Source organism: Aythya fuligula, chromosome 4 (assembly GCF_009819795.1).
Source record: "Aythya fuligula isolate bAytFul2 chromosome 4, bAytFul2.pri, whole genome shotgun sequence".
NCBI classification, from domain to species: Eukaryota; Metazoa; Chordata; class Aves; order Anseriformes; family Anatidae; genus Aythya; species Aythya fuligula.
In genome coordinates this window covers 11,723,886-11,737,910 of record NC_045562.1, presented here as the reverse complement: position 1 = coordinate 11,737,910, position 14,025 = coordinate 11,723,886, and the positions used below count along the sequence as shown (strand labels likewise).

Here is a 14,025-nt window from a genome sequence, read left to right as displayed (position 1 = left end):
ACTCTGCTGCCTTAATCCTAAATCATGCCATTTTTCCTCTACACTTGTTTAAATGCTAGTGAATCTTAAAAATCAAGTACTCTACTGCGTTAACAAAGAAAAGAATAATCTACCTTCAAGCAACTTTCTGAAAATAAATGTAACTTAATTTAGCTCTCAAAAATTTATACGCTTGTCTGCAGAAGAGCTTAGTAATGAAAGTGGATTAAAAACTTCTCAGATGGAAAATTTCTGTAGTTCTCTTTCTGCTTTGCTGCCAGACAAGGAGGTACAGGAAGTTTTCCTGGTTTCCAGACTGAGTACTCACTACCTGAATGTAATCAACAATTAATAAGTTGACCAACATTTTTGTGTTATTATGTTCAAAGTAAAAGCAGCACTGTGGTAAACTCTTGATGGTCTCAGGCTGCAGGAGTCACACTCGGTTCCTGGTTAGGATGGCTTCCCTTACCAAACCCTGGGTACTAGAAACCTCTCTTTTTCAAATCACAGTCTACACTCTGGAGCCTAGCTACTTCCAAGGGTAGATTATGAATGCTACAAAACCAAAGAAAATTCATTCAGGACATGTGTTTCAAGGTATTTTTACTGCCACATGGAGACCTGAGGTCTGCATAAGCAATAGCTGCAGCAAATTCCAAATACCTTTCCTAATATCTTCAGACTGATCTTCAGACTGAAGACAGGGTGAGAAAGGAGTAAGGAGTCCCTTCCTCATTCCGAATGATTTGTTTGTTACAGAAGGTATGTTTTTAAGCTGCCCTAAGCAAAAGGCTTATAAGGGACAAGGAATGTGAAACTACCCTGCAGGAATGTAACATTTTCTTGACCCTGTAATTCCTATATAATACAATCTCTGGGCTAAGACTATGTCTCCTCCCACAGTTAAAACTCATACTGAGTTTTAAAACTTTTCCTAAGGAGTTTATTTTAAGACCATGATTTCCACATTCATACAGACCTCCCCAAACTAATTTAAAAGTTGAATGGGAGTACTCTGGGTCATGGCACATGCAATAAGGCACGTGAGGAACAAGGTGTTGCAGAACCTGTGCTCTGGAAAATGCAATAGCTTGTGAGCCAGGCTTCCAGGAATTACTGATGCCAAGTGCAGGAAAAACGGGGATTATGACCCTCTGGGAACAAAGTAGGAGATCTGGCTAAGCCCAGTCAGAGCAGTGATCAAAGCCAGCACTGAGCACCCCTTGCAGAAATTACATTTCAGTGTACCACGAACTCCAGCTACTCCATGGCTGCTCAGAGCCCAACAATTATCAAATGATCTCTTCTACTTTTCCTGCTAGACAGAAATAATACCTGCTAGAAACAAAGTCTTCCAAAGGCAATAAATGCACAGTGGCTTTAACAAAGATAACCAACCAGCACTGACCAATCCCCAAAAAGCCACCAAAAGCCAATCCCCCTCCAAAAAACAAACAAACACACACACACACAAATGTGAGAAGGCTATTGTCAGTCCTCCTGTTAACTCCAGATGGTCAGAGACATCAGACATTGTCCAAATCTGTTTCACAGTCCTCCTCTAAAATGGATGCACAGCTGGGGGAGAGGTACCTCAGATAACTCTCCCCACTGTTTTAAATGCTGGTGTATTAGGCAGAGACAAATGATCTGGACAAATCCAGTTTTGTAAGACAAGTGATCCTGTGATGACACCTGTGTTCTAAGGTAACAGCTGACACTGGGAAATCATAAACGAAAGACTGAAATTATTTTAGAAACAAAAAATATTTATCGAAAGAGACAGGATTATCTTACTACCCTGGGAGATAACCAGTTACACACCCTGCTCACAATGATTGTAACTCAGTAGCATTCAAACCAAAGCGCTTAACTTCAGTGATGCTCCTCTTTTTGGCAAGTGGGAATTGAAGGGACTGAGGCAGATGCTTTCAGACTCATCAATGGTTAAGAGGCTCCCTAAATTATGTAAACAGAGAGGAGAGGAGAGGGAAAGAAAAAGCAAATCCTATTTCTCTGGAAGCAATAACGTTTCATTGGGAGTACAAAATGACATGCCTAGCTACTTGTTTCTGCTCAGTAACAAGACAATTCAGAGCCCACAAAACTGAAATGTGAAAAAAAAATTACCAACCTGAGAGTGCCTGCAAATAACCTCACCGCTTTCACTTTCTTTGCTACAAAACAGAAAAAAAAAAACACAAACCAACATATTACAAATATAAAAACAGACTTGTCTTGTAACAAAAACAAAACAGTCTCCCCCACGCGCAGGTTTTTAGATGCTGTACACTTAATGCATTCCAGTAAATAAAGGAACACTGGGTTGCAGCACTTTGAGCTGCTAAGCTACCTATTTTGCTTCTTCTTGGGAGCCATTTGTGAGAAATACAGTGACATTTAATTTCGTGCCTTTAATCCAAAGAAATACACCTCTCCCAACAAGCAACATAGTTGTGGAGAGAAAGTGTGGTATCAGGGGAGCAGAGTGGATCTATACAGTATAGTGAAGTCCAATAGGCTGGACTCCCAGCCCAAAGACCAGGTGTGACAGGCATCTGTTGCTCTGCAGTCCCTGAGTGGAGTGTGCAGTTTCAGGCATCTAGAGCTGACTTCTTTTCAAGTCTGAACCACCAGTGCTTTCAGTACCATTCCTCATAAGTTGGGAGAAGAGACTTGGTGGCATACAGTGCTGGGCAGAGCCCACACGACATAAGCAGGACCTCCATACAGTTCTACCTTGAAGCTAACATGGCAGGCAATGCTGGTCTGCAGCAGAATTAAACATACTCTCATACTCTGTGGTGGAAGATCTCTTATGCTGTGCTACAACCACAGGGAAAACGTACATATAATAATAATAATAATAATAATAAAAATCACCTTTCTTCAGACAAAACTTCCATGTCATCAGGTCCTGTTCTGTCTATAGGTCTGGATGAGCTAAAGCTTTCCATACTCTGTAATATAGTAAACATTAAAGCAGTAAGATACATGAGAGAAATAGATTCAAGCTGCAGGCCATTAAACAGATCACACATAGAAATATCCAATAGGACTTTGAGAAACAAGCCAACAATCAGACTACTGCCTGTTGTATACGTATAACCAAAAAGCCTGCAACAAAAATAACTGCTCGCTGCTTCCTTTGTCTCTTTCATCATATGACTTCAAAATGCCTGGCAGAATAATGCTGCACAGTACTCCTACAGTTCCCATTTTACAGACTGATACACTAAGCAAGAGAACAATTCTGTCATGTGTAAAAGTCCTGTAAGAGCAGGTACCAAAATTCACAGCATCCTCCTGGCAGCACTCCTTATGCTCATCTTCAATAATACACCCTCTTCTTTGCCAAAACCTTTCATAGTCTCTTCTCAGGCAGACAGAAGATGTTAGGAGTATAAAGAGACTGCTATATGCACAGAGGTAATGTTAAGCTCTGCTAATATGAATGGAGGGCAAGAAATTCAGCTGATGATGACCACCTGTTCTGAAATTTGATTTGGCTATCAACAGCAACATTAATGCTGTTGTCCGGTGAGAGCCTGAGAAAGAATTGTGAAGACAAGCCAAACTCTGATATATCTTTGATGGATACAGGGGTCTTATACCTCTGGTTGCACACTTACAGGAACAGTTTTCAAAGTCAACAATGAAGCCTTCTGCCTGCTTGGACTTGGTCTGCAAGCTAAGAGGTGTTCTTCTGATCTATTCTGGTATTTTTAAGGTGCTGAAGAATGAGGACATAGAACTGTCCCTCCGGGCACACAAACTGTGTGATGTGCTTGCTGCACATATGGGGAGTAGCACTTGTTGTAGCTTAGTGCAGGTGAAATACACAGGAAAATCAAATTCTTAATTTGAATTAGTCAGAACACTTTTTTCTTTTAACAAAACCCCGTCACACACACTATATTTGTATCTAATACTTCTGTTTCTCTGTCTTTCTGCTGACTGTGACTCAATCATACAGCATTTACAAAAAAAAAAAAAAAAAAAAAAAAAGCAAGCAGAAGTAAAGGATGCCATCATCTGTTTGGGTTGGTACTGAGTTTTTTCATATCGGAAATAAGCTTCAAAATTGCCTCAATGTCATTGTTAGGTGCACTGTTGCAACAATTCTTAAAGAAATAAAGCAAAGTACACATGACACCAGAGGTCAAGATTAGGAAAATGAAAGTTGCCACTTTGGGCACAAGACCGGGAGCTTTTCTAGCCTGGCATTTGGGCAAGTCCCCCTTAACCAGAAGGAAGGAAGTGAGCAGCACACAGTGTGGTTCGTGGCTTGGCCCAGGAAACCTCACGCCACAGACTTCTTGGGTTGGTCACAGCCCTCTCTCACCTGCTACACCTCCAGCCCTGTACGGTCAGACAGCTCAGCCTATTCCAGCCTTGCTCGATGCGATGCTTCAAGTCCTAGTGATACCTGGCTACTTGTGGCTCTGAAGGGCAGTTACAAGCTTTAAATGCTTCCTGGTCGGTTTGCTCAGAACCAGCAGAACTGACAGTTTCTCTACAACTGACTTAACGCTTTTGAGTCAGATGCATTTAGACAGCTAAGAGGAGAGTTTCCGCACACTGTCCTACATACTCTTTCAGGCTTTGAGCAGGAAGACTAAAATTCAAAAAAAGGTGAGGAAGAAGCTGCAACATCACAAACTTGTTTAGGTGAGAAAGCACTGTTAGTAAATGCAGGTTACGTCCTTTTATACTCAAGTAAGTAGTCCAGCTTGGGTTATTATTTGAAGCGTAAAGACGTAGCCAAAAGAAAGCTAAGCCACCACACACACTGCATGCTCCTGGCAGCCTCTGAAATGTAAATATTAAATAAATGCATTCATGAAAGCTTAAAGAGCAGTCTTTGCTCTTCATAGAGTAACACTGTGTTCTTCTCAAGCTGTTTCATAACAATGTTCCCATTTGACAATCCCACTGCAACACTTCCAGCAAAGCCAGCAAGGACCACACTCACAGGATGATCATCTTGTTCAAAGTGCTCTGTATGTGGAGTTTGTTCCTTTTATGTTCCTTTCAGCCTTTGTCCCTCCAAAATTCAAAAATGATCCAAAAATGAGGGGCAGAGAGAAGTCCAGTGGAGACAGGTAAGTTTGAGGATGCTGCCTCCAAGAACATTTTTAAGACAAGCAAAGGCACAAAGTGAGAGTGTGGCTATCAGACTGTGCTCTTTCATGAAGTATCACGTATCAGTAGGCTACTGAGTGCTAAATCTAAGCAGAGTCTACAATTCTTGGCACCTTGCCCTCTCTTTATCACAAAGAGAAGCTAAATCTGTCTCTCTCTAGGATCTCTGCACAGGGTAAAGCATAAGATCATTGCAATTTTGTAACCTAAATAAAATTAGTCACAACACAATGTCACATTAAGAAGGAACCCAGAGCAGAGTCAAACTTAATAGAGTTTACTGAAGGAGATGCTCTATAGCTCAGAAGGCTAGGCTTTTCACACAGCTTTCACCGTTACTAGTAGCTGTGCAATACATACATGGTACCTTCCCAGTAAAAGGTAGCTGGAGGGATGATCTTTTAGACCAATGCACTCCAAAGTGTTTTGCAAACTGCAAACATGACAGTAACACACAGACGGTAGGAAAAAGGCATAAAAAAACCTTTATCGTCTTATTATCAAGCAGTTATTTGTGACCTATGGTTTCAGAACTTAGCACGAATAATCAAAATAAACTCAACATAAGCATGTGATCCTACATCTGAGGTTCCAATCTCCTCACAAGAGTTTTGAAAGACTGCGAAAAAGAATTCCATCCTTTTTCTCTTTCCAAAATATTTTTCTAAGTTCAGAAGACATTAGCAAAAGGTTGTGGAAAGAGAAAAATGACTGTGGTGGAGTAAGAGGATAATAATGGAAAAATAGCTTCTCAGATGACCTTTCACAAAGGTTACAAGTGCAGAATCCAGTGTTACCCACAATCCAGAAGAGTCGTGTATGCCTTTACTGTAAGTGGCTACCGGAGGGAACCAGACGTGCACCAAAATAAAAAAGATTTTTTCCCATCCTAATACTAGGTGTCAAATAGTGCAGCATGGCAGCTTACCACAGGACTGTCTTGGTTGTCATTAAGCTCGGAAAGTTTGGTGCTGGATTTCTGCCGTTTGGGTTTATTCCTTTCACTAAGATATCCAGAGTTGTCTTGTAGTTTTTCTACTTCTTGAGCAGTCAGAATACAGTCTTCAAGATTGCTGAAGCCAGAGGGAATGTTCTCCTTGTCGATGACTTCCCTAAAACAAAAAGTGACAGCGTTTAAAACACTCTCCCGCTACATTTAGGGTAGCAATAGAGAAATGTATTATGCTGACTGGCGCAGTTCCGGCAACATTTTCTACGCCCTATGAAACAGGTCTCTCTGGTTCTTCCTAGTACAGCAAACAACGTACTCTGTGAAACACTAAATCCCATCGAGGAGTGAAAGCCAGGTGTATACACCTCCAGTGAGAAAGCTGTCAGGGTCAACATTTGGGACTCGATTCATGGAGAATCACATTGACTTCAAATGGAAGCTGGACTAGCTGCTGGTTGTCTGTAGTATTTTTATAAAGAATATGCTACATATTTTCCTTTGAGACATGTGCTTTTGATTTAGGAAACTGATTCACAGCTGTGGTCCAAGGATCTCCTTTGGTCCATGACACCGTATAATCAGCCCTCTTTACTCATTCTCAAACACAAGAGCTTCAGCCAAATGCTTGATTCTATCTTGCATAATTGCCAAATAAGAAAAGGGAAGGCATCTCTGCAACAGCAACACAACTGCTAGGACAGAAGACTATTCTGCTGCATCAGGAAGCAGATGGGACAGCTCCCTTGAAGTCATCATGTGATATGCTATTGGGGTCTCCCTGAGCTAGCTGGGTTTGTGTGTGTTTTCCAGAAGCTTCGCACATGGCTTATCTTCCCCTGTACAATTATCCTGCTGGATCTATCAGCATGCAGTTTTGTCGTCACAAGCTTTTCAGTAGTCTTCCCTCTACTTCATACAATAATGAACAGACACATACAAAACACATCACTATGTTAAGGAAATAGAAGAAACACAATGCATCTCATTCTTTACCAACCCTATCCCTCCAGGGGCTAAAGACTGCTCACACCTGACATCAAAACTGGAACATTTACTAACTTCTGTATGTGCAGCAGCCTTATGCAGTGCTGTGCGACTCTAAAGCCTGCTTTCACAGGCAGCAGCACAATTTCTCTGAACTTGCAGTAGTGTAATAAAAAAACAGTTACTCTGCAGTATCTGGAGGGGGCCAGCATGACAAAATGTTCAGATCAAAACCAAAATGTGTAAGTTCCAGTGATTTTCTAGATCTCAAATCTCTAGGGTTGGTCACTGGAAGAGAGATACAATAGATGGATTTGTTGTACGTTGTATTATATGTCTATGATCAAACTTCTAAGATAATCCACTTGCTTTTCTGTAAGTTTTTATAATCCCCTGAGCAGACCAATTACTTCCATATAGTCTGTAGATCATGTAGTCTGCGAAGCCTAGGAGTTCATGTATGTATTTTTGTGATGAACGCTCTTGTATTAACACTGGCTGTATTAATGCTACAGTCCCATCTTGTGACATTACAAATCCTCTTGTGATCCATCACAAGGCAAGGAGATGAAGTCACTGACAACCAAAGAGGGGAAAAAAAAAAACAACAAAACAAAACAAAAAACTACTAGTTCTGAAAGGAATTCTGAATTTTGACAATTCACCCACAGGAGTTTCAGCAATCTGACCTAAGGGAACCAGGGAAAACAATCTGAACCCCAGCCAGCATTCAAAACTTCCAGTATGTTATAAATCCTTGGCTCATGCTTTAGGGACTGAACGTGAACAACTGCGTCAAGATAGGCTAGAGTGCACTAAAGGCAGCTCTGTAACGCAATGTTGAAAAAAAACCCTGCAGTACTATATGCTTCCAAACACGTACACTAGCCAGTCTCTGACCTACTTACCTGCAAAGCCTGTCAGCAGGGCTACTAAACAAGAAAAACTACTTCAGAGCTACTGCCAGGTACTCGAGTGACTTGCAACTGCTAATTTCCCAGTCCATAATCACAGGATATTTTCATTCGCTATGGAAATGCTTTTTTTTAAAATTTATTTTGTAGCTATGGATTATTATTATTTTTTTTAAACTGACACATTTTGGAAAATAGCACAACTACAATATTCAGGTGAGGTACTGAAGGTCATGCATCTATGCAAAAGTGGCTTGGTATAGGAAAGTGCAGATCCAATAGGATTTGTGGAATTCAGCATCCAGAAAAGAATAAGAGCCTAGATCTGTATTTCAGAAACTACCCTGACGTCCTACCAATCCAATACTACAGTCAAGTACAGACATTCTTTACAAGAATTATCACAGTGTTTAAAGCTAGATGTATGTCTAAGCACTAATTAGATGATGGGCTTGCAAAATCTTTAGTTACAATTCCTAAAGATAGCTATGTCTTGGACATGTGTTTTTTAAAGCTGTGGTGGTTTGTACCACATCTGTGCCACACAATACATGCCACAAGTATAGCAGTATGTAAGGAAAAATAGGTATTATTTTTACTCTTTGATTTAATGAAATTCACCATTAAGTCATGTTTACTGTTTGTGTAATGGTGGATAAAAAAATCTTAGGATCTGATTAATCAAAAGAATGATTTCTAGTTTCAGATGAACTCCCAGGGCTCCTCAATAAACCTGATTATAAGCTATACCTACACATACGAAAGGAGAACTTGGTCTCATTTTGAATTCAGAAAAGCATCTAAAAAAAATGTTTTTATCTTGCAGGAAGTTACTGACTCTAGGGCCAATTGCTTGGGGATTTCCACAAATACAACAAATACTGTAATGAAACAATTCCAAATTCATTAGGAACTCTACTACACTGCTTTAGCTTACTTCTTATCATACTCTGGCCTCCTCAGTTAGCTCTACAAAACTCCACATTTCATAGCTCTAGCTGATGCAACAAAGCTTCTGTCCATATCAGAACTACCAAGCAGTGCCTAGATAGAAGACATAACTAGGGTACACTTAATCAAATATACTTTCCAAAACAAAGAAATCAGGATCGTACATGTCTCTGTTTCTCCGGGCTTCCTCCTGCTCTTTGTGATGTCGCCTCCTCTGCCTGGCAGACACATTAGAAGAGGCTGATGATGTTCCCGATTCAGAGTCCTCTGAACTCTGGCCGCCTGAGCAATGAACATCAAAGAGATGCTGCTCCACGGCTGAGCGGATTGTCTTCTCTAAATACCTGTCAAGCCGAAAAATAAGGTCAATTGAGCTCAAAGATTTTCTGGAGCTCCCTCTCTGCAACAATAAAGGCTGCATATTGGGGGGTTATGTTTTTTTATGAATGGCAAGACAGTATAAAATGTACTAGGGTCCAAGACATTTGCAAAGAGCTAAGCCAAAATCTTCAGTTAACTTGATGTTCAGGTTCCTCAGAAGAGCTGAGCTTACCCAGTTCATGTTGCCTTTGTTTATTTTTAGGGCTGCCTGAACCTTCTGTTGTAAAACAACTGCTTTTATTTACTGCAACTTTGGTGTCTAACTTTCACCCTCTACTTCAACATCCCTTGCCCTGACAAAATCCTTTTTTGCGACCCAACCATGCTGATGCTGGTCAGGTCTATGGTGCAATCCACGTTCAGTAAGGCAATGGATCATCTGCAAGAAGGTGATTCACTGCTGTCTCACAGGGGGATGAGAGCACGTAAACAGTACCTCACTGTAAACTCATACTGCAAAACCACACATTTAACCCAGTGACCAAACATGGATCTGGTTCTGAGCTCATGCTGGTTTTGCACTGTTATTGTGCCACCACCTGCAGTCACTTCTTGATGTTCTCTCTCGATAGAGCTCATGCCCACTGGCACTAAGGGATCTTCCACACAAGTGACAGCATAGAAGCCTCTGCAGTTCCATCAGTTAAAGCTGCGAGGCTACTTGAACTTTCAACACAATCAGATCTGCTTCATTATGGTACTCATATTTTCTTGTAATATTTCCTTTCTTCCTTAACCAGAGGAACTTTTTGTAGACAAAATCTAAATACTTTTTTTTTTTTTTTTCTCCTAAAAGATCTTTTGGAAACACATTTCCCTGCCCCATCCATGTTTCTTGCAATGAAGAATGAGTTTTTCTAAACACAGCTGATCAAGGCCCCAGTATAACTTGTAGTGCTTTTTCCATACTTAAAAATGTTATTTGCAAGATTTGCTGCTTAATTTTTAACTGAGTAGCAGTAAGTATGTATACCTTTACCTTGCCTGACTTCTCCAGAGAATTTATGAAAGTTGTTGCTAAGTTGCTATAGTTCTGCTGATACTGCAGTTACCAAAATGTCAGAAGGTCTTAGCAACTGCAAAAAAACGTATGGTTTAACTTGGCGAGCATGTCTGTGCTTCATGTATTGACAAGAATCAGCTCTGCAAACTCACCAGCCTATGGAAACTTTCAGCTCTGTAGGGGAGCCAGCTCTGCTGCTATCGCTGGCACAGCACTTACTGTAATGGGATCAAGCCCTGTTCTCCACTGGGATGGGACAGGGTGCAAACAAGAGCAAGAGCACAACATGAACAGTTTCTCTAAATATGCAGGATCAGCCTAACCAAAACATCACATGCACAGAAAGAACCAAGGACCTGCAAATTTTGCAGGAGGAAGTAATTTATAATCATTGCAGATGCTTTGGGTTGGGAAACAATGTCCTTTTTGCTTGTGTAAGAACGACCCTTAAGGAGAAATCAGAAACCAGCAATACTTTAAAAACTTCAAGATACCAACATTGTACATACAAAATAGTAAAAGAGACACTTACTCTCCTGTAGCAGGCATGTTACTACTGACTTGTGATACATGGGAGCTGTGTAAAAGAAAAAGAAGAGAAAGTTAGGCCTACATATTGCAATAATGTCTCAAAACATGTGTTCTTTGCAGCACTAAGAAACAATTTAAAGGTGTGAGGCTGTCTCAACAACAACTGCATGCACATGCCACAAGTTTTCCCCTTAAGGAATTTTTATTCCCACAGTGACGTGGCACATACTGACAATGCCAATATCCTCAAGAATTACTTTGCCTGTCATTTCCCAGCAGTAGGCCAAGAACTAAATGGAAAGTATTTCAACTTCAGCATATAGCAGAGTTTTTGCTTTCTTAAGAGCTTTCTGCAGCTGTATGTCAGTTGTTTTAGCCTCATCACAGAAAAAAATTGACTTTTGAGGCTGACTTGAAAACATATGAAAGGGGACTTAAAATTTAAGAATCTGTAAATATTAAAGTGACAGGAAAGGAAAGGAAAAATGGGCTATTCACAGTTCTCCTCCTGCAGCTCTCTGACATTCACGTTCATGTTTTACATTTTTTAAAATAAAATGCATGATCTCTTCTTTTTCTTTTCACTCTCAGTCTGTTTTCGGACTCTGAAGAGCTTGCATGACTCTTAATTGTCACTGCTTGCTGCTTAAAACCCTTCTGAACAAGCTGACGTGCTGCCTTGCACAGCTGTCACAGCTCTCCTCCCTCTGCACAGGGCCAGAGTCAGCCTGGCCGAGCCAAGTCCCATCCTGCCCCTCTTCTCCACTGCCGACTCGGCTTTGCAGATAAGGTGACACTTCATGACCATCACCCCTGTGATCTTCATTAATTAAGGCAAACACATTACAGGCCTAGAAGGTTCCTTTGGCTTTCTTCCTGTATCAGCAGAAGAATCAGTAGTGTGACTGGCTGATAAATTCCAGAAAAGTGAACAGCGTGGATAGGTTATGAGACACGCTGAATGCAAACGTGCTTTCTGCCAAAACAGTCACTCACTGCTTTCAATCCTCGTGAGTTTCTCACAAACTGGTTCAATGCGGAAGAACCAGTAACAGCCAGCTTCCCTTAAATACCCTGCTTCCTCTCTCGCTTCCCTTGAATGTTTAGTTCTTGACCGTACAGATCTGATGCCAGCTAAGAAGCTGCGACACCCAGATGATGACTACTCTGTGGCTCCACTGCTTTTCAGGGTCACTTTTGGTGGAAGGCAGGCAATAGAGAATGGGAAAGGTAAATTAAGGATCACGATGGGTCTGTTTAAAAACAACCTCACTCTCTGTTCAGTTCTGTTCAGTGACAAATACTCCTCACAAATACCCAGCTGCAAATCACTCACATACACTTCTGCTTTCTTAGGCTGAGCCAGTACGTTCAGCGTGGTTTGGATAAACCCGTGCACCCTACCACACTCATCCCTTCCAGGCCTTCCTTCGCTCTGTGCCGATCTCTAGGCCAGACACAGTCCCCTGGAGCTGTGGCACAGCATGAAAGCAGTCACGTATTTGCCAGCCTATTCCACATTACCTACACAACACCCAAGTAGCTGTGTCATTCAGATGAGTTCATGAATGGAAGACACACAAACAAGTATCAAATTGCTGTACTCATTATTATGAACGCTTATTATTATGGACATGCAACCTACACGCAGAGAAAAGAATTGCAAGATCTCTCTCTTCCTATATTCACTCTTCTGACTATTAACTATTGCATGGATTTACAATTTGAAGTGCACATTTCAAGCATCCTATTTGCTTTCCTGCTTATCTACATAAACTTTGGCCTCTTCCAAGCCTGATATTTTTTTTTTTTTTTTTTTAATGATCTGGTCTCTCATGGGAGATGGATTAACAAGCAAGCAGGAGGCTAATCCACATTATAAGATACAATTCATCCTATGGCTACTCTGCGTTGGTGTGGCCTCACCTCGAGCACTGTGTGCAGTTCTGGGCACCACAGTAAAAAAGGATGTGAAACTGTTGGAAAGTGTCCAGAGGAGGGCTGCAAAGATGGTGAAGGGCCTAGAGGCCCTTCCCTAGAGGGGAAGACGTACGAGGAGCGGCTGAGGGCACTGGGCCAGTGACAGGACCCAAGGGAATGGGGTCAGGCTGTGACAGGGGAGGGTCAGGCTGGACAGCAGGAAGAGGTTCTTCACTGAGAGGGCTGTCGCGCACTGCAACAGGCTCCCCAGGGACGCAGTCACGGCACCGAGCCTGTGGGAGTTTAAGGAGCATTGGGACTGTGCTCTTAGTCATAGCTCTGAATTTTTGGGTAGTCGTGTGTGGTGCCAGGAGTTGGACTCGATGATCCTTGTGGGTGCCTTCCAACTCGGGATATTCTGTGATTCTATACTGCCGTGTGGGAGTAAGTTAATCCTGTATCAACTTTCCATAGTTTTTACATGCATTTCATACTGAGTGCGGATGTCTTTCATATCACATCATTTTTCTCTATTTTCATGTCAGGAAAGTGGTAAGGGAGGAGGAGATGGGGATGTTTTCAGAAGACTAGAATCCAAACAATCTTAAGATGAAGGTATATCTACCCATCATACAGGACAGAAAATCTCAGGAAATAGCTCTTCCTTCTATTTCTAGCAGAATTAATAACTGTGTGAAAATGCAAGCTCACATTTCACACAAACCTAATGAAAGACCAGATACTATATGTGAGAGAGCTCATGCTGTTATCCCCATGAGTGGTATTCAGGGCCAACAGTCTCTATCTGCAAACCACTCATATCATTATTGAAAACACGCAGCAGCTTCTTAATACAAAAAGTAGTTAGAAGAAGAAACTAAAGATAAAGCTGCAAAAATACCTAAATAAGATGTCGAAAATGTTTGTAATTCCCAAGTACATTCTGTAGCTGCCTAATTCTCAGTTAACTGTGTGCTTTGCTACCATCAACTTAGTTTTAAGTCTATTAACATCATTAATTTACAATAGCACATAGCTGCACAACAATTACTTTGTGGTATGTAGAAGAACACTACTCAAACTATATCATGTCAGAGAGCCCATAATATGGTGATTTTCAAAGTACCAATAAATAGGAAGGAATGATGTACATAGCTATATGCCAACATAACAACAAATGAAGCTGTCATTCTCTTTTTATTATACTTCTGTTCTAGATGCTGCTTCCTTATAAATTCAATATGACTTTATTCTTAGCCCTG

At 41.1% G+C, this 14,025-nt stretch overlaps 1 protein-coding gene across 5 annotated transcripts in view; it reads right to left on the bottom strand.

Moving 5' to 3' along the window:
- Nucleotides 1-14,025, bottom strand: part of FAM13A (family with sequence similarity 13 member A) — a 128,162-nt gene that overhangs the window by 30,355 nt on the left and 83,782 nt on the right. For 4 of the 5 annotated variants that reach the window (XM_032187025.1, XM_032187028.1, XM_032187027.1 and 1 more), the window contains 5 exons: nucleotides 10,845-10,889; nucleotides 9,093-9,272; nucleotides 6,056-6,239; nucleotides 2,866-2,942; nucleotides 2,117-2,159 (listed from right to left, as the gene is read on the bottom strand). In XM_032187025.1, coding sequence (XP_032042916.1) covers nucleotides 2,117-2,159; nucleotides 2,866-2,942; nucleotides 6,056-6,239; nucleotides 9,093-9,272; nucleotides 10,845-10,889 — 529 coding nt within the window. The remainder of the gene's footprint in view (nucleotides 1-2,116; nucleotides 2,160-2,865; nucleotides 2,943-6,055; nucleotides 6,240-9,092; nucleotides 9,273-10,844; nucleotides 10,890-14,025) is intronic. The other variant, XM_032187029.1, reaches the window with a different exon arrangement.